General features: G+C 42.7%; 1 protein-coding gene across 1 annotated transcript in view; it reads right to left on the bottom strand.

Moving 5' to 3' along the window:
* The window catches only part of SCD5 (stearoyl-CoA desaturase 5), a 143405-nt gene that overhangs the window by 16689 nt on the left and 101008 nt on the right, over nucleotides 1–25708 (bottom strand). Inside the window, exon 3 of the mRNA XM_008143616.3 lies at nucleotides 22968–23173. Coding sequence (XP_008141838.2) covers nucleotides 22968–23173 — 206 coding nt within the window. The remainder of the gene's footprint in view (nucleotides 1–22967; nucleotides 23174–25708) is intronic.

The following is a 25708-nucleotide window of genomic DNA, read 5'->3' as shown; positions in this document are numbered from 1 at the left end:
TGTGTGTGTGTGTGTGTGTGTGTTTTATTCTTCACCCCAGGGGCAGTTCATTAACATCTGAAGTACCCTCATCAGGAATCCACACTTCAGGCTCGCTTAGTTAGCATTTAACAAATTCTAATAGTTCATAAACCAGAGGTCTCTTACAGGTTTTGACTATTTTTAACTCTAATCAGCACTAAGAGTTTGCACTTAGGGTAAGGGGAGTGAATTTTCACGGGTAAAATAAGTGATTGAAGTGTGTGGGTTGGCTAGAAATCCTACAGGTACCTCTCCGCAGCATGTATGGCTCAGCGTGACACCACTGAAGGCTTTGCTCCATCCTGGGCCCACCCCGGGACAGAATTCTGCTGCCGGATTCTGCTGGGAGCTGCTGCTCCTGCAGTGTGCCTTCCATGCAAGGGGCTGGGTGGGGCGTCCGCAGGGACAGGAGGCAGGGCTTCATCGAGTTTGTGGGTGGGTTTCATAACTGTTTTTGTCCACAATTGCAAATTGTGGTAGAATTGTGGTCCGATGCAGGATTCTATTTTATGGAAGACCAATCGCCTTCCTCCTCCTCTCACACTGGGGTTGGCCAAGGTCAGGTTGCAGCAGACATGAACAAATGGGTCTCTTGTTGCACCGTGTCTGTTTTTGCAATCCTCTCACCATACTTTTGAGGGTCAGAGGCCCCACGAGAACTGAAGAAGACTGCTGTTGATGTGATGAGACTGCAGGAATGGGCAGTGGGCTCATGGGACTTCCCCAGCTTACCCCAGGAGGTGAGACTCTAGGCTGCTGAAACGTACTTTGAGGGAGTGGAACTCCACCAGTGCCGATGGTGTCTGTGTGCAACCTACTTCGGCAACTGAGGGTTAGAGCTCCATCCACAAATGATCACCCCTAACGCTGGTTCTCAGCTATAGGTTGTCTAGTGTTCTCTATAAACTCTCTACAGCAAACACACGCCTCCTAGGTTCCAAAAGCAGTTTGCAAGGTGCTAAGTTTCATTAGTCTCAATCAACAGAAAGATGAGTAGGACACAGTCACAGCCCTCAAGGAACTTATGGTCTAATGAGAAAGACATGCAAGTGAATCATCTTATGTAATAAAAGACTAATATGCAAATTGACTGAACGGAAGAACAACTGGTTGTTATGATGCACACTGACCACCAGGGGGCAGACTCTCAATGCAGAAGCTGCCCCCTGGTGGTCAGTGCGCTCCCATAGGGGCAGCGCTGCTCAGCCAGAAACCGGGCTCACATCTGGTAAGCGCAGCGGCGGTGGTGGGAGCATCTCCCACCTCCATGGCAGCGCTAAGGATGCCTGACTGTAGGGAGTGGGCCTAAGTCATCAGTCAGACATCCCCTACAGGATCCCGGACTGGGAGAAGGTGCAGGCTGGGCTGAGAGATTCCACCCCCTCCCCCCTGCCCCGTCCCGAGTGCACAAATTTCGTGCACTGGGCCTCTAATTTTAATATAACATGATAAGCATGGATACGAGGTATGTCCATGATTCTATAGACCTGCTGAGGAGAGGCACTTAGCTCCCCTCAGGGCAATGGACCTTACACTCTTTGGTTGCAGGATACTTTTACATTTTTAAATATTTTAAAATATTATTGAGAACTCCAAAGAGTTTTTGTTTATAAGGATTGTTGGCAGGGTGTTATCCAGATTCTAGAAGGGTTCAGGACTCTGGGGAAGGGCTGCATGTAAATTAATAAAGAGACTAGACATGAACTATAAATTTGGAAGGTATTTTGGGGAGCCAGAGGAGACTTAGCTATAGTAACCAAGTTCTCTGAATCTCCGGACCCAGGGCTCTTTATTAACACAAATTGCCCTAAAGCAAAGCAGATATACATATCAAAGGTTAAGGTTTGGTAAACAGTAGGCATTGTCAGGCTGGGGGAACTGCCCTTGGCTGCTCAGCTGTTTGGCCAGCATCAGGTAATAACATGTAGATTGAAATGCCCTCACCTGTCTGGCAAAAGGCAATAATATATGCATCTTTTTCAGGTTTGGGGAAATGCTTTCCGCTATTCCAGCAGGCAATATGATTCAGCCCTGCTGAATATAGAAGCCTTTCAACCTTTTGAGGACTTCTTGCATTTATTATGACATGCTGGAATTAGCTTCCAGCAGATTATATCCATTAATATTTACTGTAAAGGAAATTAAAATTGAGAAATGTTTTAACTCATTAAACATTAAATGTTAATGCGTGTTAATAATATAATATTACATATAAGGTATATGACATAGAAATGTATTTAATTATAAAATAAATATTAAATTGATTGATTCATTAAAGTAACTGGATCTATTGAATGTTAACATAAATAACATCCTTGTATGAAAATAACTAAATTTTCCAAAACAAAACAAAAGCTTTGTGTGAAGAATGGCATCATTTTACATAATTGCAAATCTCTGTCTGGCTTAATGAAGGCAGCTGGATTGGCACATCTGCTTCTGCAGCCAGTCTGTTGCAATCTCTCTTGTTTTGGTTGAAGACTATGAAGAAAATCTGCCTCACACAGACATGCAGAAGGAAAAGGGAGGGCCTCACAGACCCCCTAAAAGGAAAAGCTTATATGCTCTTTATACTACATACTAGAGGCCCGGTGCACGAAATTCATGCATGGAGGGGGGGGTGTCCCTCAGCCCAGGCTGCACCCTCTCCAATCTGAGACCCCACTGGGATTGGGCCTAAATGGGCAGTCAGACATTCCTCTTACAATCCAGGACTTCTGGCTCCCAACCACTCACCTGCCTGCCTGTTTGCCCCTAACTGCTTCTGACTGCCAGCCTGATCACCCCCTAACTATTCCCCTGCCAGCCTGATTGACACCTAACTGCTCCCCTGACAGCCCAATTGCCCCTAACTTCTCTCCCCTGCTGGCCCAGTAACCCCTAACTGCCCTCCCCTGCAGGCCTGGGCCCTCCCCTGCAGGCCTGGTCACCCCCAACTGCCCTCCCCTGTAGTCCTGATCACCCCCAACTGACCCTTGCAGGCCTAGTCCCTCCCAACTGCCCTCCCCTGCTGGCCATCTTGTGTCCACATGGGGCGGCCACCTTGTGTGTTGGAGTGACAGTCAATTTGCATATTATTCTTTTATTAGATAGGATAATGCCTATATGCCAGCAGATACCCAGAGGGAACAGTCCTTGAACTGCTGACTTCAGCTTTCTGGAGGTGCTGAAGAATGAGTAAGAGGTATGTAGGTGAAAAACACGACAATAACATTGCGGGTCGGTGCTTCCCCAACAATCACTGTGCATGTGAATCACTTGGTGTGGGATGGGTCCTGCATTGAGTCCTGCATTGCTAACAAGTCCCGGGTGATACTGCTGCTGCTGGTCTCGGAACCACACTCTGAGCAGCAAGGATCTAGGCCTGAGAACTGATGTGAGGGGAGCGGCACGACTAGAGAGTGAAGTCCAGACGGGAAGTACCAGGAGGTAAGGTGAGCACACCAGGTCATAGAGAGAAGTCATGGAAAGGTTTAAACAGGAGGCAACTCTGGCTCACAGGTATCATTTCTTACTCTGAATAGCAGCAATACATATAGAACATACAAGCAAGGTGAGTAGGCAGTAGGATGATATGGAGGAAGAGCAAAGATAATATTCTTTATGAATATGATCACAGCACAGCTTAGTAGAAAGGGCAGGTGCTATGGATTAGGACAAAGTTTGCTTAAATTCCAGCTCTGCCATTTATAAAATGTTACTGAGTCAACTTCTCAGAGCTCAGATTCCATCACAGGTGAAGATAGGAGAGGTTTCAATTATATGCACAGAGAACAAATGTGGTGCATAGTAGGTACTTAATACACTCAAATCGTATGAAGAAAGTATTATAGGCACAATAAAAATAACAACTGGAAGCTATTATTGTTATTGTAGGGTTAGATGTAGGCTTGAAACAAGGTAACTGAGCTTATTAGAATTTCGTATTTTCAAGGTCAAAAAGATTATGAATGAAAACCTAAGGGGAATCGCCAAAAGTAAAAGTTTTGCCTATTTATATGCTAGGCAATACAACCTCATAGTTGTCCACAGTAATAGAGGTGGGACCTGTCAGATGCTGACGACAATTAAAAGAGAAGGATCTCACACCGCAAGTTACGTAACCATCCTTTCTTCCAAGACAACTTGGACCCCAAATTTAACCTTTTGCACTCGGATGTCGGGTGTGACATCGGTAGCAGCTCGAGAAAAAAGCAAGCGAGTGCAAAGGGTTAAATATTCAATTGGAATGGCTTAAGCTTTAGTTGCCCACCCACTTCTCTTTTCCTGTAGTCAATGCAGATAATAATGAGCAAAGACCCAAGGAGCACACAAGAAATTATGTTTGCATATTACATTGAGCCTTCACCGTTTTAAAATCCTCTGCCTGAGTACCTGCATTAGATCTTCCCTAATTCCTATTCTTCTTCCTCTCTGGGAACACTTGGCCTTCCAGAAGTCCCCTCCCTGCCGCCTGGGATTCTGAGGCTTGTAACAACTCGTTCTTGCCTTAAGTGTTGCTTATTACAGTCACAACTGATTGCTGCTCTCTCAATCCACTGGAATAAACATTGGCTCTCCGATTGTTCATCAATGAAAGTTTGCCTCATCCCCAAAATCCAGCTCCTTAGTTGGGCAGGATTGGAGAGCCTGTTTATCTTGAAAAAAATAATATATGTATGGGGTTTCTCTAAATCTCTTGATAGTTAGGACATCTGAGTAATTGTTTTTCTCTACTTTAAAATGAGAGACAAGATAAGGGTAGGTTTGTAACAGAAAGCCAACATCCGGAGAGATAGCACACTTCAGTTGAGTCGATGAGCGTGTTGTGATAAATCACGTTATCTCAGCCTAAGATTTCTGACAAGGATTTCCTCAACTAGTGGGCGAACAGTGATTCTGTTGTTCTCTCTTTCACTAGGAATTCATCCCTTTTAATCTTTGTCATTTCAGTATTTTAGACAAAGGATTTGAATCTTAGGACAATCTTTGCAATAAGGTCCTTTCCTCAGGAAGAGAGCATTAGTCTATACTCCCATTCATTCATTCACCTTTAAAAATTTTCTAAATTCAGCTGAAACTGGTTTGGCTCAGTGGATAGAGCGTCTGCCTTCGGACTGAGAGGTCCCAGGTTCAATTCCAGTCAAGGGCATGTACCTTGGTTGCGGGCACATCCCCAGTAGGGGTTGTGCAGGAGGCTGCTGATCGATGTTTATCATCGATGTTTCTAACTCTCTATCCCTCTCTCTTCCTCTCTGTAAAAAATCAATAAAATATATATTTTTAAAAAATTTCTAAATTCATAGGAGCATTTCTTTAAGAAACACAAGGAAGGAAGAAGGTACATTTTTAATTTCGAAAGCTCATTAAGTCAGCTATCTCCATGGTGGTTCTGGGCTGGAAGCCCTCTGCTTCCTGCCAGCATGCCTTTGGGCAACAACTTCGATGACATCCTCTCCAGGGGTGGCTCACAACGGCATCTGTGAAAGTCTGGGCAACCTGACAGATCCTGCTGTTCACCTGGGACATCTAGGCAGGTGAGACAAGGGTCTGGGCGTCCACTCCCTGTCCCTCTCACTGGGATAAAAATTCAACAATTTAATATAACATAACAACAAAAAAATCATAGAATGTCTAGGAATAAATCAAACAAGAAACATGCAAGATCTATATTCAGACAACTACAAACATATAAAATAAGTCATAACAAAGGGATTGACTCTGTTCCTGGAGAATGACAGTATCAGGAGAAGGCCTCCCCCTGCCCCCCTCTGCCCCTGCCTCCTACAAAGAACCATTTGGTTCTATCTTTCTCTCCTTTATTAGAAACTACCTAGTTCTTAATATAATCTATCACATTGTTACTTTTATATATGGACTTGGAGGTCTCTGGCTATTTTATTATTATATCTTTTCTTCCCAATTACATTATAAAAATTAATAAAAGCAAGAACTATCTCTTATCATCCTTTTATATCTTCCACACCCCTTACTGCAGAAATGCCTCTACTTATAAATCTTTCATTTAAGGAAGTTTGTAGGTATGAACAAAGCCAGGGTGGGCAAGGGCATTGGCCCTGCCCACCAGCAGCAGATGGTATCAGCAGCCATAAGCAATCAGCCTGCCATACATGGCTCCTTAGTCAGGGATGTTAGCTGGGCTTGTGCTCGGTTCTAAGATATTTTATGAATATCAGTAACATCATCAATTTGAAAAGAGTAGGTAGTGAGTACCTTTAAAATGCTGCACTAAGAGTTTTGCTTATTTATATGCGAGGCAATGTAACCTCATAGTTGTCCATAATAATGGACAGATGCTGATGACATGTCCTACCTCGCTTCTAACCTTCAAAAAAGGACATGTTTATGATGGCAATGAAAGTAGAAATAATTTTGCCAACCTGAAAGTGGCCAGAGAACGCCAAATGTTGCAGGGAGTTCACAGCACAGCAGGAAGAATTCTGAAGGCCAAAGATCAAACAATGATCAAAAAGGAAGGAATGGCAGATTGGTGAAATGAAAAAGACAACTTTTTGAGGTTATGGCTAAATGTTAGCAGCAATGAAGAATGTCCCTTGGTTTAACCTTTGTTAATTCTGGTGAAGGCCAGGAGTCTGTGACTGAACTTAAACTTAGCAGGATGAAGAACTATTGGTGAGTCGGCTGTAAGGCAAAGATGGCTCATAGGTTCAAAGCTGCTGGATTCAGGGCCCGTCCAAATCAGCAAAACATCAAACGTCTACGGAAGTAGCAAATGAAGGTACCGTAGACGTAAGATGTCCAAATGATGTTCAATAGAATGCCACTCGGGTTTTAAAGCTTTGAAGGACCCACTCAGGTTTTTATTTATGGAAATGCATCTGGATACTGGTGGCTGCACTCTGTCACTTCGGAGTTATGACGAAAGAAATGAACATATAAACAGGCTTTCAGAACTTAAGGTCTTCAGAGCTGTGTGTGTGGTTGATTACACAAATGTTTATTGCCCAACTCCTCTCTGATGGACACTTTCACATCACTTAACTAATTTTTTCACCCAATAATTTTGTAAGGTACCTATCACCACTATCACCACTTTATGGGTGGGAAAATGGAATATCCAAGAATAACAAAAGCAGGATCTTTCAATTCTAAGACTATATCTTACCTCTCCATAGCTGCCTCCTTGTACTGACTGACTGAATAAATAACCCAATGTCAACATGGATTATAATTCTGCCTATTGTTCACACAGTTAAAAAAAGTGGCTTCGTTTCTGAATGCATGACTGTTACCTTATATAATATCATCAATTTATATAATATATACAGTAGTCACCCCTTATCTGCAGGGGATAAGTTCCAAGACCACCAATGGATGCTTGAAACCACGAACAGTAGTGAATCCTATATATACTATATATATATATTTTTAGCTATACATACATATCTAATAAAGAAGTCTAATTTATAAATTAGGCACAGTAAGAGATTAACAGCAATATCTAATAATGAAATAGAACAATTATAACACTAAAGTAAGGGTTACTTGAACATAAGCACTGTGTTAGCAGTAGCTACCCACAGTATTCTGGATAACTAAAACCACAGAAAGTGAAACCACGGATTGGGGGGGGCGGGGTGGCTACTGTAAAATATATATAATGCCTCTATGTTGTGCTATATATCAAGTCTCACTATTGTGTCTCTCTTCTAACCTTCAAAATACCCCCAGAGACATAGAAGGGGCATGGGGCATCAAGAAGCACTTTGCAGAGTGGTTCCAGCGAGTACCTAACAAAGCCAAACAGCACGCCCCAGGAAGAGTTACTTTTCAATATGCATCCTTACTGCAATTCACAAAGCATCCTGCAGTGCAGCGGGTCCTTCCTTGTCTCTGGACATTCTATCCAATAAAGAATAGAGAAAATGGCTGAGAATTCTACCCGGGTTAGTCCAGCAAGGGTTTAATTTTACCAGCACTGCTGTGTAAATTGTGCCAATACAAAACCTCTCATCTCTCACCTTAATCCTTCTATGATACAATCGATAGGATATAACATGGTGAGGTGGGGACTGGGGAATTTGAATAAATTATGTCAAATAAAAGCTCCCTGGTAGCACTGATATGACAGCCTGCCCGTGACTAATTTAAATATTCATTTTGGATAATGGAACAGCTATCAACAGATTCATTACTGAAGACAATATTTTCACTTCAGCTGTCAATTGACAAGGGGTCTCCGTCACACTCTGCCATCAGCAGTCTGCATCAGTAAGCAAGAATCTGTACTTGAATTTCACAAATATGTATGAATCACCGTCTTTCCATTTTAAAAAGGGACTCAGCCTCATTCAAAATTTTCATACTAAAGCTGCCACAAGGACATTAGCCTCACAAACCATTTCATGAAAAGAACTACATGTTGGGTATTAAGTAATGGATCTGTTTCTAGTCAATTAGTCTACTTCTTACTTTAAATATATACATTTGTGGCTTCAGGTGTCTCTTGTTTGAACAAATCCTGTATTACTCTCTTTCTAGCTTAGTAGTAGTTGGATAAAGCTTGAGAATAGCTAGAGTAGAAGCTGGAGAAGCAAAGCAGCACTAAAATGACCATTATTACCTATGAAGTAATATATCCCAGCTCAGAGCACTGGGGAGAGTAAGAACAACAAATAGGTAACATGCCCCGTGTCTTAGTCTGCCTGTTCACACTTCAGACTCATGTGACTGTTCTACCTTCCTGTTGTTCTATGAGTGGCAGGAGGATTCCAGGTAGGGAAGTGGGCTTTGTCATCTCACTTTGTCAGATCTTTCTCTTCAACATAAAAGGAAGAGGAAGGTGAAGAGACAGTATCTTTGTCCTTGTCCAATGGTAAATTTAGAGTTGTACAGACAATAATTGTATGTCTCCTTTAAAAGGCAAATGGTGTAAGTTGGTGGTCTAGTTTCATTTTTTTTTTTGCATGTATCTGTCCAATTTTCCCAACACCATTTATTGAAGAGACTGTCTTGACTCCATTCTATGCTCTTGCCTCCTTTATCAAATATTAATTGACCATAAAGACATGGGCTGATTTCTATTCCATTGATCTATTTGATTGTTCTTATGCCAGTACCAGGCTGTTTTGATGGCTTTGTAGTTTTGTTTGATATCAGGTATCATGATCCCTCTAACTTGATTCTTCTTTCTCAAGATTGCTGAGTCTATTCAAGGTCTTTTTTTGTTTGTTTCCATATAAATTTTTGGAATATTTGTTCTAGATCTGTGAAATATGCCATTGGTATTTTAATAGGAATTGCAATGAATCTATAGATTGCTTTGGGTAGCATGAACATTTTAATGATGTTAATTCTTCCAATACAGAAACACGGTATATGCTTCCACTTATTTGTATCTTCCTCAATTTCTTTTTTTGTTTTGTCTTGTTAATCCTCATCTGAGAGTATTTTTTTCCCATTGATTTTTAGAGAGAGTGGAAAGGAGGAAGAGAGACAGAGAGAAACATCGATGTGAGAGAGACATATCTATTGGTTGCCTGCTGCAAGTGCCCTGACCAGGGCTAGGGATCGAGTCTGCAACCAAAGTACGACCCCATGGGCTGACGTTCTAACCACGAGCCAAAGCGGCTAGGGCATCCTCCTCAATTTCTTTCTTCAATGTGCTATGGTTTTCTGAGTATGGATTATTAAGCTAGGTGAAACAAGCCAGCAAGAGAAAGACAAACACCATACGATCTCACTTATATGTGGAATCGAAATAAACTGATGAACAAAATAGAACCAGAGGCATGATACACAGAACAGACTGACAGCTGTCAGAGGGGACGGAGGTGGTGAGTGCCGGATGAGAAAAGGTGAAGGGATTTGCCAAAGAACATATTTGCATGACCCATTGACATAGACAACAGTGTGTTGATGGCCAAAGGGAAGAGGGGGCAGGAGCTGCGTGGAGATGGGGAAAGGAGGAGGAAATGGGGACATCTGTAATAGTGTCAACAATAAAAATAAAGTTAAAAAATAAAAACAGATAAAAACCTGTGTGACCCGCCTCCCTACCTCCCCGCAAGAAAAACCTTTAAGTCACTGGTAACATTCTATCTCTTCCGGTGGGTAATGGGCATATATGGATAGTTGTCTTATTACTTTTTTCCCAACTGCATGTATATGTTATTCACACTCTTTTGTATATATGAAATATTTCACAATTTAAGAATAAAAGTATTTTTAAGTGAAAAGAAAAAGGCAAATGCCCAAAACATCTGAACACATGTTTAGCTTCCCTGGTAATCAAAGATCTGCAAATTCATTATGAGGATAAGTATTAAAAGCTGGGAGTTTTACATATTATTGGACTCAGCAATACTCACTTTAGCCAAAGGAAAATACAATAGCTGTGATCAAAGACTTATGCACAAAGTTGTTCATCACAGCATTATTACAATGATTTTTCAAAAGGGTGAAAATCCTTCCATGTTCATTAGAAATAATTAGGATACATCCTCAGAATGAAATATTAAGCAAGCATTAAAACTTTAAAGATTTCACAATATTCTGTTAGGTGAAAACAGCAGAATATAAAATAGGATGAATAAGTTCTGCTTCTACTCAGGTTGTAAAATGTCATAAGAGAATGTTGTTCCCATCTGAACAATGAGAAAAAGCTGGGTAATATCTTATATAATAAAAGCCTAATATGCTAAGTGTCCAGTCATCCAGTCATCCATTCAATCAATCAAAGCGTAATATGCTAAAGGTATGCTAAGGCCACTCAACCACTCGCTATGATGTGCCCTGACCATCAAGGGGCAGACACTCCGACCGGTAGGTTAGCTTGCTGCTGGGGTCCAGCCAATCGGGACTGAGTGAGATGGGCTGGACACCCTGGCCCTGATCATGCACTGGTGGGGTCCCTCAGCCTGGCCTGTGCCCTCTCACAATCCAGGACCCCTCAGGGGATGTCAGAGAGCCGATTTCGGACCGATCCCACAGGCCAGGCCGAGGGACCCCACTGGTGCACGAATTCGTGCGCTGGGCCTCTAGTATCAAATAATAACTTTTCTTGAGCCATAAGAGAGTTGAGGTCACAAGACAACTAAGTAAACTGATTTCCAAAGAGTGGTCATAAGCCCATCCACGAACTTTTGGCAGAGCACAAGAGAAAGAGGTGGTTGCCGTAGAAGTAGATAAGAAGAAATCAGCAAAAAATTTAATGAATCTTTAAAAGCCAAGTGTTGGCTAATGTGTCAGCATGGAACGACTTAGAGCCCTAGACAAGGGAGTTTGCGTGCACCCGCCACCTCTTTTCTACAGACCTCCACTGGGTTTTCACAAGGAAGGTCAAAGGCAAAATAGGAGACTAGAGAGAGCTTCCCTACACTGCATAGACATGCAGGAGGTGACGAGCTGGGAGGCAAGCAGAAAGGCTTGCCCTCTTCCCTAGAGTCTTCTCTTGAAAAGTAAAAGTCTTAAGCTGCTGGGGGAGGGCAGAAAACTCTTTGGCCTCTAGGAGCAGAAGAAAGTCCATTGCTTCCTGGAGAAGAATAGAGGTGAAAACCGACTTGTCTCTGCGGGAGAGATAGGGAACTCTTGCACCTCCAGACTTAGTCAAAGAACCATCGCTGCTGAAAGAGAGGTGGAAGCAAAGCCTTCTGGTCCCTGGCTTGTGTCCAGGATCCTGCACTATTCCAAAGCAGAGGTCTCCTATTGCTGGGGAGCTGGCAGAAATGCTTAGAAAGCCTTCCCCCCGAAGTTCAGGCACATAGGGCTTGCTAAGACTGATACAGGATCAGGACGACAAAGAAGCCGCCAAACCTCCACAACAAGCCACGTACAGAGAAACAAGTAATAGAAGCCCCCACGTCCGTTCTCGACCACCTTGGGATAAGGGCAAGAGGAGAGAGAGAGATGTATTCTGTGGTAAAGGTGTACAAGGACAGCTGAAAGCTGAGGGTAAAAGCATTAATACTTAGAAATCCCCTCTAGTACCTCAGACTTAAGCACACAATAACAGCAGCCACCCACTGAAGTCTGCGGTGCACTAAAAGTAACCATAGCAACAACAATACCCAGACCCAGCTCACTCCTGATTCACCAACTCAACCTCCACCTTCTGCCATCCACACACATGCTAATGATCTGAAAGAATAGGTATGCCCATTCTCAAGCGTTAATCATGTTTACCTTAGTTTCCCGGTTCTTCTAGACATGTCTAGCAAATTATAAGGGAAAATAACATTATCAAAAGATGAAGTAATTAATAGAACCAGACTCAAAGATGACTCAGATGTTGCAACTAACAGGGACTTTAAAATAACTACAATTGGTATGTTAAAGGGATCTAGTGGGAAAGGTGGACAATATGCATGAACAAATGGGAGATGCCAGGAGAGAGATAAAAAGTATGAAAGTGGCCCTAACTGGTTTTGCTCAGTGGAAAGAGCGTCGGCCTGCGGACTGAAAGGTCCCAGGTTTGATTCCGGTCAAGGACATGTACCTTGGTTGTAGGCACATCCCCAGTGGGAAGTGTGCAGGAGGTAGCTGCTCGATGTTTCTCTCTCATCGATGTTTCTAACTCTCTATCTCTTTCCCTTCCTCTCTGTAAAAAATCAATAAAATATATTTTAAAAAGTATAAAAGTGTTAAATGCAAATGCTGTCCATAAAAAAATACTATCAGAGATGAAAAATCCCTTTGATTTGCTTATTGACAAACCAGACATAGTTAGGAAAAGAATTTGTGAACTTGAAGACATATCAATAGGAATTATTCAAACTGAAATGTAGAGAGAAAATGAAGTGAATGAAACGGAATAGCATTTCTAAGAACTGTGGAATATCAAATGGTATATCTGTCATTAAAGTCCCAGAAGAAGAAGAGTGAGAAAGCAAGACCAAAAATAATTTGAAAAGCTAATGACCAAGAATTTTCAAAAATTAATAGAAGAGCCAATAAGTCACAGACCCTAGAAGCCCAAAAAATCTCAAGTGGAATTACTCCACCCAACAAAAAAACAAACAAACATACCTAGACACATCAAAGTCAAACTGCTGAAACCAAAGATGAAGAAGGAAATCTTTTCTTTTCACATTTTATTTTTTTATTTATATTTCCATCACCATTTATCCCTCATATACCCTCTTCCACTACCTCCTCCTACCTGCAATCACCACACTGTTGTCCTGTCCATAAGTTTTTTATTTTTTGCTCAATCCCTTCAGCCCCCACCCCAACCAAAGCTTCAATTTCACTAGTAGTGATCTAATCACATTCACTGATTCTTCCTGATTTAGTTTTGGAAGATTATATATTTCTAGGAATCTATCCATTTCTTCCAGATTTCCAATTTGTTGGTATATTTCTTACAATTCTTTGTCTTTCTGTGGTGTCAGTTGTTACTTAAGAAGAAAATCTTGATAGGCTAGAAATGAAATATAGAGGTATATATGAAATAAATATTTTCTTACTTTAATCACTTTAAAATAGTATATAGAGTATGAATATTTTTTTTTAAAAGAAAGCATAGTGCCCTGGCCAGGCAGCTCAGTTGGTTGGAGCATCGTCCCAATGCACCTGGATTGTGGGTTTGATCCTCAGTTAGGGCACATGTGGGGGAAGGGGAGGGCAACCACGGGTGAGTGGAACAACAAATCTATGTTTCTCTCTCTCTTCCCCCTTTCTCTCTCAAATCAATAAACATTTTTAAAATTAATGAAAGAAAGCATAGCATGATTTATTTAAAAAACCTTAGAAGGATATACAGCAAAATGTTAACTGCTTTTTTCCTAAGTGGAAGAATCGCAAATTATTTTATCCTTTATAAAGCTTATTTGTATTTTCTAAAATTTCTGTAATGACCTTATAACATTTTGTACTGAAAACAGAATTTTATTCTTATGTTCTATTTAGATATTTTTTAAAGATAATGTACAGATTTCAAGAGAAATTTTACAAGGTAATTATTGAAAGAAATAATACCTAAAAAATAAATTTTCTGTTATGAAAAGCTTTCTCTGCTTTTTTGCCCTACTATATGGTAAAGAAGAGACAATAAAAAGGCAAAAGGTGGCCCTTTTCTCTGATGCAAAAACTAAGGAAAATAGATCTAACTTTTTAGAGAATAAATAAGGATTAAACAGAAGCCTCTTATAAGGGTTGCTGATGCTCTCTCTACTAGCTGAAGCCTTGGAGCCAGGGCCATGTACATGACTTGAAGGACTGTTTATTCCAAGAAAAGATTAGGAGCTCTACATGGTATACAAAGATAGCCAGGAATTAATAATATCTAAATATTAGTGACAATGATACCTACTTGTACCAAAATGTATTTTATAAACTCCAATATGTTTAAATTTTACATTAAAACCAGCTAAGATTTTATCTCAGCTTTGGGTAATAATGTAATGTTTTACTACAGAAAGAATAATTTAATGCAAACATATGCTATTCTTTTTTGACATGGTTAATTGAGGTCATGAGGAGCAGGAATATTTAGATTCAAGTCCAAAATCCAGGTACCGCCATCTACATGACAGAGTTATTGTAAGGATCAGAGATAACATGTGTCAAGACATAATGTAAGTACATAGTAAGCAGTTAATAAATGGCAGCTATTATTGGCTACTGAAGTGCATCGAAAGATGCATGAAGATGTCTTTATTGCCATCAACAGTGAATCTGGGGCAGCACTTTACAGACAGCTGGTCCAGAATTCATTGACACCTGCTGATTAACATGTCTAATATGCTAGTGAGTGAGATATTCAGGTTCCAGACATTTGAGAAACTGTCTCCTCATCCTGCCAGGGGAATTTCGCACATCGAAACAGATGGTCAATGTGGGGAAAGAAAAATGACTGCTAATGCAGTTGGTATATTTTACACATACACATACACACAGACAAAGGCAAATTTTCCCTCAATCCTCCTAGGAAAAGTACCTCTTACATAGGCAAACCAATGGCATTTTGACTTGGAAAATTTTAAAAAGTCAAAACAAGCTGTTGAATTCTGTGCCACAACGGTTTCTCCCCTGCCCAGATTTTTAACCACTAAAATGGGGAAATTTGTTCCATGGTGCTGCAACCTCAATGTGGAATCACCTCTGTCCTATATTCCAGAGTATAATTCAGCTGTCTGGCTGCAGCAGTCAGAGTCTGTTTAGAAAGGCCAAAGGTTAATAAGAGAAGTTAAAGGATGGTTTACCTCTTCCATCTTCCATTGACTTTTAACAAAAGGAATCTGATTAAACACAGTTCACACCGCTTTAGTTTTTATCATGTCCTTGGAACTTAAGAGATTCACAATTTTAATCTCTGACAACAACAGCTCGATGCGGGGGACATTAATCAAAGAAAAACATATTTCATTTTCAAAATTTTTATGGAGTCAGGATGAGGGGCAACAGTTTGAGGTGAGGGCAGAGTGGGAGAAAAGATTCCAGGGCTCAAGCTGTTAGCCAAATGTAAAGTGTCCCTCAAAAATGGAAGAGAAAATTCAAGGAGAGGGAATATTTACATACACAAGGAACAAGGAACGTATGAAAAGAGTCCATCAGAGCAAGACAATGAAGTGAGGGGAGAATACCAGAAGACAAAAAGTCCTCTTCTCCCTGCCAAAAAAAGAGAGTCTGCCTCAGAAATAAACTAAATGTCTTATTGTTCTCTAATAAAGCTGGGCGAGAGGAAGAACATGCTGGCATTGAGAACACATGTGACAGATGAGGGAAAATGTCTCCATGCACAGAGAAGGGCACAAAGGGAGTAACAAAGCCCTCTGGAAGGTGAAGAGACAAAGACTGTGGGGACAGAAGGAGGCAAATAGACAAGAGGGAGTGAACCAAAAACAGGTTCATGAGACAGGGACTGAGTAACAGGAGAGATGGAATGGGGCACAGCAAAGGCAGGGGGCAGATGCATGGGGGGGGTGGGGGCGGGCGGGCTTCCTCCTGACATCCTCAAATCCAAATGAAGGAGCTCCAGTACCTCCAGAATCTGGTTCTCTTACACACTGTCCAATCTCCAGCGCCTAGAACAATGCCTGGTATCTAGTGAGTGCTCAAAACACAGGTGGTGAATGAAAAGTGATACCTGCAGAGAAGAGAAGGAAGCTGAATCCCCTGAGAAAAGTGATACCTGCAGAAAGAGAAGGAAGCTGAATCCCCAGGTGTGAGTAGGCAGAGAGGATACCAGAGAGCTGGGCTCTCTAACATCATGGCTGAGTGACACTCACTTTGGGGCCAGTTTGGTTTTGCTGTTGGAGGGCCGTCAAGGACCCAAGTGAAATAGGCACTGGTTAGACCAAGGATTAACTAATGAACAAGGGAGTCACAGAGAGTCATTGTGCTTAAAAGGCCCTGCCTCCATGTCTGTCCCCAAATCTCACCCACATGTTTAGATGGTTGAATATCTCATCATCCAGGGCCTCTCCTTTAGTGATTGTTTCTATAAGTTTTCTGCAAAATACATCCAGCCCGCCAATGCTATAATAGGCTCACCCATTCAAAGTCACCAATATTTAGACATAAAATGTTCTATTAACTTAGCAACTCATCTGGTAGGGCCCCAAGGAAAATGGACTCAAAACACAGAAACCCCAAGAGCCCAACATGGGAGACTGATGAAAGGGGTTGGGTCAAGGGAGATGGAGTCAGGCTGGTTGTAAATCACCAGTGACTCATCCCACTCCCTATGGGATCTCCCAAGTGGGAAGACAAGGCTGGGGGTAGTGTGCAGAGAAATGAAGATGAGTCAATTGTAGACTTATTTGACTGCTCAGCCCTGGCTATATGATGGTCACCAACAGAGAAATACATCCAGGTCTCAAACAGACAGGAATGACATCTATCTATATAAAAGGCTAAGCGACTGTTGCAACCGAACAGACAACCCATCAGGCTGCGTGGGGCAACCAAACGACTAACAGGGCTGCGTGGGGCAACCAAACGACTAACAGGCTGCGTGGGGCAACCAGGCCGGCAGGGGGGGCAGTTGGGGGTAACCAGGTCGGGGGGCGGGCAGTTGGGGGAGATCAGGCCAGCAGGCAGAGGCAGTTAGGGGTGATCAGGCTGGCAGGGGGGGGGGTAGTTAGGGGCAATCAGGCAGGCAGGCAGGAAGGTGAGCAGTTAGGAGCCAGTGGTCCAGGATTGTGAGAGGGATGTCTGACTTCCAGTTTAGGCTCGATCCCCGGGATCAGGCCTAAACCGGCAGTCGGACATCCCCCAAGGGGTCCCAGATTGGAGAGAGTGCAGGCTGGGCTGAGGGGACCCTACCCCGCCCCCCTGCATAAATTTTGTGCACCGGGCCTCTAGTAAAGTCATAAAAAGGAAGAAAACACTGAGAGATGTCATGTTCATTCTAAAAAAACCCCAAAAACTAATAATAACAGATGAGGGGACAAATTGAGATGAAACAATGAAACAGGCCTCAAAAAGATTCCAGCCATTCAAGTGCCTTCCTGGAGTGACAAGATTTATTCATTTTCATCTCTTCCCAGGACACCAAAACAGAAGCGTTTCACTTTTCTGAATAATTCCATCCATTTTGTCTTCGTTTATCCCATCACCACAGTGATGAGTCAAGGACCTTGTTTTCATGTGTCTGCACTAGACTAGCACCCTCTTTAATGACTTATGGGAGTGTCTGCATGCTACTTCTAAAGGAATTTTTTTAAAAAATCTAAGACGGGAATCAATGGGGTAAGCAAAGCATTAGGAGAAACACAATCTGAATCTTATCCTCATTCTGTCATCTCAGAAAGAGGATTTGAGGATTTGAGATTCCAGTTTCTACTTACTAAGGGAGGCAGAGAGGCTACTCACTTGCTTCACAAAAGTGCTCTAGACTGAGAAACATGTAACGGCCAATCATTTTGCTAAAGGCAGAACAATTAAAGAACTATGGCAGAGACTGCTAATTGCTGAACCCATATTGATTCACCCTTCCTTCCATACAAACAAAACCAGGATTTTACTCAAGAGTGCAACTTATCAAGAGACTACACTTCCCAGTATCCCTTGAGTGCAGATAAAGTCAACCAGGGGTAAGTGGATAGGCTTTGTGTCTTCTGGGAAAGCTCCTTAGAGGTGACTGACTTAACTGTGTGGTGTCACCTCACCCTCACCCCCACCCCCACCTTCCTCTGTTTGGAGCATTAACCTTGAACAATAAAATGAAGGAATGAAAGCCACAGGCTAAGGATGGTGGAGCAGAAAGACAAAAGAATACCGTTATCTCCTGACCGTGTGCTACTGCTCCACCCTGGACTGCCACAATATTGGAGAGAAATACAAGTCCATCTTATTTGAGCCAACAAAATTCCTAATGGATAGACCCACTGCCAGCTGTTGGAGTAGCTCCCTTCTAGGCTCACCCCCAACATTGGCAGGGCCCAGGCCAAGAGTCAAGATGTGGACGCCTAGCCGGTGGCTCCCCTTCTCTTCCTGTCCCTGGTTCTGTCTACTTTGTGTGGACATCCGAGCTCACGCTTCTAAGCTCATCCCCAGGCTAACACTGCTCCTTGGCCACTCTTCAGGCCTAGGGTACCCATGCTTTCCACCAGGAGGAAAAGCCTGGGAGAGGTTGGGGTAGGCTCTGGTACTGAGTGCAAAGACATTTGAGCAAGGAGTTCCAGGATCCTGGGAACCCAAGGCATTGTCTAGAAGTGGAAGGAGGCTCCAGGCCTGTGATCTCCTCACCCTGTGAGAAGTGTGGCCCTTGAAGGCACAGGACCTAGAGCAGGGGTCCCAGTTGCCAGGCTCTCTCCCTCTTGCCTCCTAATCCCTGTCTTTTCATCATTCACAACTTGACAGTAGAGCAAAACTTGAAGTAATCCAGTTAACTACTTGTTATAAGAACCTTGGTAAAAATGACCTTTTAGAGCAGTGGTTCTCAACCTTTCTAATGCTGCGACCCCTTAATACAGTTCCTCATGTTGTGGTGACCCCCAACCATAAAATTATTTTCGTTGCTACTTCATAACTGTAATTTTGCCTCTGTTATGAATCATAATGTAAATATCTGTGTTTTCCGATGGTCTTAGGCGACCCTAAGCGGCTGAGAACCGCTGCTGTAGAGCCTAAGACCATCGGAAAACACAGATATTTACGTTACGATTCACTAACAGTAGCAAAATTGCAGTTATGAAGTAGCAACGAAAATAATTTTATGGTTGGGGGTCACCACAACATGAGGAACTGTATTAAGGGGTCGCGGCATTAGAAAGGTTGAGAACCACTGTTTTAGAGGAAAAGTCTGGAACTATAGCTTGAACTGTGTTGTTTTTCTCTCATCCTTAATGCCACTGCTACCTTCTCTCTTTATGAGACTGTACAATGAAAAGTTGATCAAGCCTGGTTCCTGGCAAGCTTTTCTTTGGTGAGTTGGATGGCTAAGCACAAGTTTATCAATCAACTTCAATATTGGTGCTAGTGTACTGAATGAAGGAAGAGTCTCTAAATCCTTGGTCTCTGTCATTTGCACATCTACCTACTTGAGGAAACTAAGTGGCATTTATCTGGATCTGTTTGCACAAACACTGCATCTGGGAAGGGACTGGAATCAGTTTCAAACCCTGGCTACCAATATTGGAACAGAGACTGTTGCCCTCAGAGAACCATATGGGAGCAGGTGGGAACTCTATAAGGTGTGCCACTGAAATGACCCAGGACAGGCCCCAAACGTGCAGGGCACCTTTCTCTGTTACTCAGGAAGCCCTGAACGCAGCCTAGGGTAGCAAAGACTGAGACCTGCTGTGGCAGTGCCACTGACAATGGGATCCAACCTCCAATTCACACACTAAGCACAAGGACTCATTCCCTGAGGAATCCGTCTCCTCTACGTGGCCTGACTGGCAGGACCAGTAAAGCTGGCTTCACAAACATGAAAATACCCAAACCGTTGCACTTTCTCTGTGCATCTTGAAAGCTATTTTCCTTTAGTTCAGTAATTCTCAGCCTTATTTCGCATTTCGGATCTCGATGTTCTCTAGGCTGGATAATTACCAAAGGACATGAGTTCTCACCCACACTTCAGAGAACTGGCATGGCCCTTCAAACAGCGAGACAGAATTAAAAGACCACTGAGCGAATAATCTTGATACAGATTGAATGTTTGTGTCCCCTCAAAATTCATATACCGAAACCTAATCCCCAATGCAATGGGCATTAAGAAGTGGGGCTGTTGAGAGGTGATTAGATCAAGAAGGTGGAGGCATCATAAATGGGATTTGTGTCCTTAAAAAAGAGACCCCAGGGGAACAGTGGGGGGAAAAAAACCCGCACACAAAGAGACCCCAGAGAGCTCCTTTCCCCTTCTGTCAGGGAGACACAGTGAGAAGACAATTGCCTATAAGCCAGGAAGAGAGCTCTCACCAGACACAGAATCTAATGATACCTTCATCTTGGACTCACCAGCCTCCAGAACTAAATGTGAGAATTAAATGTTCAGTCTTCTAAGCCACCTAGTTTATGTTATCTTTGTTACAGCAGCTCAGAGAGATGGAGATTATATCCCCAGCTTTCTATCAATATTTTCTTGACTAGCTTCCCTATAGAAAAAGTGATTTGTAAGGTACCTCCTAGCTCTAAGGTGCAATGGTGCTATACAGTGCTATGAAATGACAGACATATTAAATATCCTTTCCCCCATCCTCATCTAATTTCTTCTTATCTGTCAGGTCTTGGCTTAGAAGCTAGTCCATCCCATAGGCCTTCCCTCCCTGTCCCCAGCCGGCAGTGTGGGCTAGGAGACTCTTCTCTGTGTTCCCATGGTGCTCTGGACTACCTTATTTAAAGTTGTATCCTCAGCACCAATTTCTAGTAGGAACTCAATGACATAGTATATGAAATGATGAAATGAGGGGATGGTTTCTGATAGTTACCACCCCCTTGGTCCCTGGACTAGTGATGAAAGATGTTGTGAGATAACTATTCATGGAACATGCTGAAATAGTCTTTGTTCTTCTGCCTGCATTTGGACATATGTACCCTGAGTACACACCTAATGAGTAAGATTACAGTACCACTTTTTTTTTCAGGGGAAAATAATCTTTCATTTTTATGGTCACAGAAACATAGGAATCTTCCATTTTTATGGTCACAGAAACACAGACTATTATACTTAGCTCAGTTATCATTAATAAAATAGAAGATCCTTTACCTTCTCTTCTGAGCTCTTCAAATTAACCTAAGGCCTGATTGTCCCAAAGCATTACTAATTGTACAGCAACATCGTTTATATCACAAAATTGGAAATGATATACATGTCCAGTCAAAGAGTGATGGTTAAGTAAACTATGACACTAAATAAACTGGTGAACACATGCAGCTTCTGACAATGTGCCCACAATATAACCTGAAGTTAAAGGGGAGACATACATTACCTATGCCGTGTGACTGCCATCATGTGAAACATACTAAATAGATACATACAATATACAAAGATATACTACAGAATATTCAGAATGACTATGTTTATGTGTTAGAACTATGGATGATTTTCTTTCTGTTTCCGAATTTTTCAGATTTTTCTCATGGTGAAAATCAAAATCAAAAATCATTTCATTGTTAATTAACAACATCTTGTTCTTTTCTGCTAGGAAACTTTTGGCTATTGACACTGGGTGTGTCCGCTTGAATGAGCTGAGTAGAGGAGCAGAGAGAAGACCCTGTGGTACAATCAAAGCAGCGGGTGGAAGCATATGGAATCCTCTGGAGCAGCAACTAACTGCCTGTGTAACAGTCACTGATCTAAGCTCTTCCTACATGCCAGGCATTGCCCATACATTTTTTTTCTCATTTGTCCTCATAAACATTGTAGGACAGGGGTACTAGTGTTCCTGCCACCTTCTAGCCAAAACTGAGCCTGAGATTGGTGAGTTCTTTGGCCAGTATGAGGGGGAGCCGCAGAGCTGACCCTGGGTAGTCTGTCTCCATGGTCTGACATTTTCTCGCTGTGCTCTACCGCCCCCTCCAATGAGGCAGCAGCGGCTGAGGGGAAACCGAGCGTAATTCTAAGCCACACTTCATTTCACGCAATGATCTGTGCCAACAAAGGCACAGCTGCTAGTCCCGCCTTTAGGAGAGTATTCAGATAAGCCTTCAAATAACTCTTGCTTGTCAGTGGAATGGTCTCTAGTAGCCACTTGTTCACTATATTATCTCGGGGAGCTAACGAGAGGGTGAGCCATCAACTGTCCTTCTTTGGGACAATAGGCTCAGCTTTGAATATAAGACCTCAATCCCATGCTTTGGGGCAACAGGCTCCTTTATAAACGCTCTCATGGCCACCTCTGCAGCCCCAGATCAACGTGGATACATTCCGTGCCAGCTTCCCACTTTAAAAGTGGGTAATGGTTGCTCTCTCCTTGCCAGCACCATTATAGACAACCTTTCTCCATGCTCTTGCTGAAAGTAGATTCACCTTGCAAATGACGGATTACGCCCCGCTGACACCATTAGCGCACACAGCACTGGGAGGCTCTCTATTACACAGTCACATTTTCTATGCACAGGAACCGGTGGTGTAACATTTCTAGAAGGGAGGGGGGGGGGGACTTCACGACAGGAGCATTCTAGGAGAACAGAGCAGGATACCCGGGGCGAGTCCAGTCCTGCTGGAGTCAGGCGTATCACTACCGCACAGTGTCTTCCACCCTCCCTGCCACCTCAGGGAAACGTGAATGGGGGAGTGGGGAGCCACAGAAACAGTCCGTGAAGTGAGCCAAGCAGATTGGTCTGAAGGAAGTGACACTGGGCTTAAGGGAAATCCATTTCAAATTAAATTTAAATTAAAAACAAATGTGTGAGCAGGGAAACCTTAATGAGCAAAAGGAAAACAACTAAACAGAGAAATCCTAACAAGAAGACTGAATCGAATCATCAGAGAAAGTGCCATGAGGACAACTACTGGAGGATATAATTGCGTCCATTGTACTCTGTCTCTGGGTCCCGTCCCCCGAGGGACAGCCCTGTGGTGTCCATTCACTTACTTTCTCTGGAACCGGACCACAGGATCAGCCAGCAGGTCGGTGACATCCAGGTTTCTCCCCTTCTCGATGACATCTCGATGCTTCCGAACAAACAGCCACCCGATGTGGGAGAAGAAGAAGCCCCGGCGGGCGTTGTGGGGGTCAGCGTCAGTCTCCGAGTACTTGTGGTGGACTCGATGGTCCCTGGACCACTCGAAGATGTCGTTCTGCAGAGAGAATGCAGACCCTAAGTAAAGAGACAATGCACCCTGGCATACTTTCTCGAAAGCATCCCAACCTCCCCCTGCCCCACTCCTCACCATCCGCACCACTGACTTCCACCTGCTCCTGTCCTCAGCCTCAAGTTCACTCCCTGGGGTGTTTCTGGGGTGGCTCCCATAAAAACAAGAGTAAATCCTCACTCACTCTAAGAGGGATCTTAGCTTGTGTTTGGGGTGTGCCCACTGCAGGAGGCTCAGACTTATTGGGTGAACTAGTGGGGAAACCTGAAAGAAAGTTCTGGAGCAGGCTATTGAAGTCTCCTGAGAGATCATTCATGAAGAACAGAGAGATAGGATGAAGTCTCAGGATGAAGTCTTGGTTGTCGGAGGTTGAGTATGAAAAGGGGTTGGCCCAGAACTCTCTGCCCTCGCTCTGCCCTCGCACCCATTCTTTAATGGCCTTGATGTCCAACTTAAAGGAGAGCAGGAAGCCAGCAAGTCAAAACTCAAAGAGCTGCTTCACCAAATCGCTGAAAAATACCACGGCACAAATAACATTGCTTACGGACTGCTCTAACAGTGTGTCACAGAAAGGCAGGGGAGGTGACTTCCTTGAGGAATCTGGTGCATTTGGCCATAACCACCAAGTGAAGAAGCAGCAGTGCCCAAGGGGCGGGCTGGATACCAAGAGAGACTCTGCTGCTCACGGAAGGAGAAACATCAGAGTCCAGCAGATTCTGCCAAACTCTCAGGGTGAGGCTCAGGCACACATGGGGACACACTCTGTTGACCCTCTTGTGATGGGAGACATGGGATAGTGCCAGGGGGCTGGAGGTCCTGTGTGAGCTATCAGGGGCAAAACCAAAGGCATTTAGGGGAGTATTGGTAATGACACCTTATCTATAGCCATGGGCCAGTGAAGTCTATAGACCTCTAATGTGTGCTCAGTTTTGTTTTTATCTGACAACGTTTTTAAAACTTTGAGAAGGCAAATTAGGTTGAAAGTGATGCTTTTAATAGGAAAATTAACCTGAAAATAATAAAAAAAAAACTTTATATAGTATATAAGCTCTTTTTTGAAAAATATAAAAATTAAGGCAATAATGTTTGATACCGTAGTATCAGAACTTAGTCATGTTTTCATTAAGAATTTCACAGACATTGGTTTCATTCTGCTGATGAGAAGAAAGGGAACTATTTTATTCTAAAAGTTCTAACAATTATTTTAATCAAAATGGGGTTCGTTGAGTTTTTGGTTTCTCTGGCTCACCTAGTGCTACTAAAAGGCTACTCAACCTTGTGCATCCTATAGCGCCATTGAAAACTTTTAAAGTTTGCTTAACCCTTGGGTATAGCAAACTTTACCCAAAGGAGAGGTAGAAAGATCTTAAGAAGTATATGCTCAGCTTAAATATAAAGAGAGAAAATGGATGCTTAGCAGTTTGTATAAGGCAAAATTTACAGCCTGGTTTATTGTGGTAGAAAAAGAGGTCTTTGGATTTTACATATATTTAAACAGAGTGTATAGGAAAGAGTGAATGCATTTATTATTTATAATCTCAGAATGTGTAGTTGGGAAAAATTTTCAAATGTCAGTCAAGACCACTGCAGCCCAGAATAATTTATTCCTTTTGCATTCGTTTATTGCTTTTATTGCAGTGCCCATCTGGACATAGGAAGAAAGAGGAGCCCTCTCTCCCCAGTTCAGATGGAAAAATTAGGGCTTAGAAGACATTTACTCACGTTCATCTACTAAGTGCCAACAGTAATGGAACAAAACAGTCCTTCGTTCACGTTCCTTTCAATGAGATATAACCCTTATTCTCCAAATTCAATGGCAAGGAGGGGGGTATCTTTTACAAAAATCTTTTTTTTTTTGTTAAAAGGTTATGCTGATTCTTTAATCTATCACAGTGCAATTTTTTAAAAACTTTAAGTGATGAGTTCCAAAGCGCTAGAAACATTATTCTCACAAAATTGAGCATAATATGACGACAAAAGAATGATGATGAGGACAAATTGGAACAGAGATATTTATTTATTTATTTTAATTCCTCCTACCTGGATACCTTCCCGACAGAAGCCACTCTGACTGTAACATTGGAATGAAGCCCAGGTTTGGCCACATCCCAAATAATCAAGCACACAATCGAGCCAAAAATACTCTTAAGATGTGTGGGTTTTTAATCCTTTGTTATTGTTTTGTTTTTAACGCTAAAGCTGACTCCAGTGAAAAAGTGACTCAAAGAACAAGATGTCAGCTAACAATAGGGCAGAAAGGGAACAAAATTCATACGTTCACTCAGGGGCCTTTTCTTCCAACTCATCTGCACTTTGCTTCTATCCTGGACTGACGTGGAGTGGGAGCCAGTCTGTGAGCAGCATTTGGGCTTGATGAAAAGCTGTGTAAACCTAGAGTGTGTTTGGTACAGTCAATATGTGCAGAAGGGAAAGCTGAGGGCTGATGAGGAGGGAGAGATGGCTAAGCCAACTTCAGGAGGTGGGGGTGAGAGGAAACAGCCCGCCATCGCCAGGGCAATA

The sequence above is a fragment of the Eptesicus fuscus genome, chromosome 2, assembly GCF_027574615.1.
Source record: "Eptesicus fuscus isolate TK198812 chromosome 2, DD_ASM_mEF_20220401, whole genome shotgun sequence".
Lineage (NCBI taxonomy): Eukaryota > Metazoa > Chordata > Mammalia > Chiroptera > Vespertilionidae > Eptesicus > Eptesicus fuscus.
The sequence above is the reverse complement of the archived record's forward strand: the minus strand, read 5'-3'. Positions and strand labels throughout refer to the sequence as shown.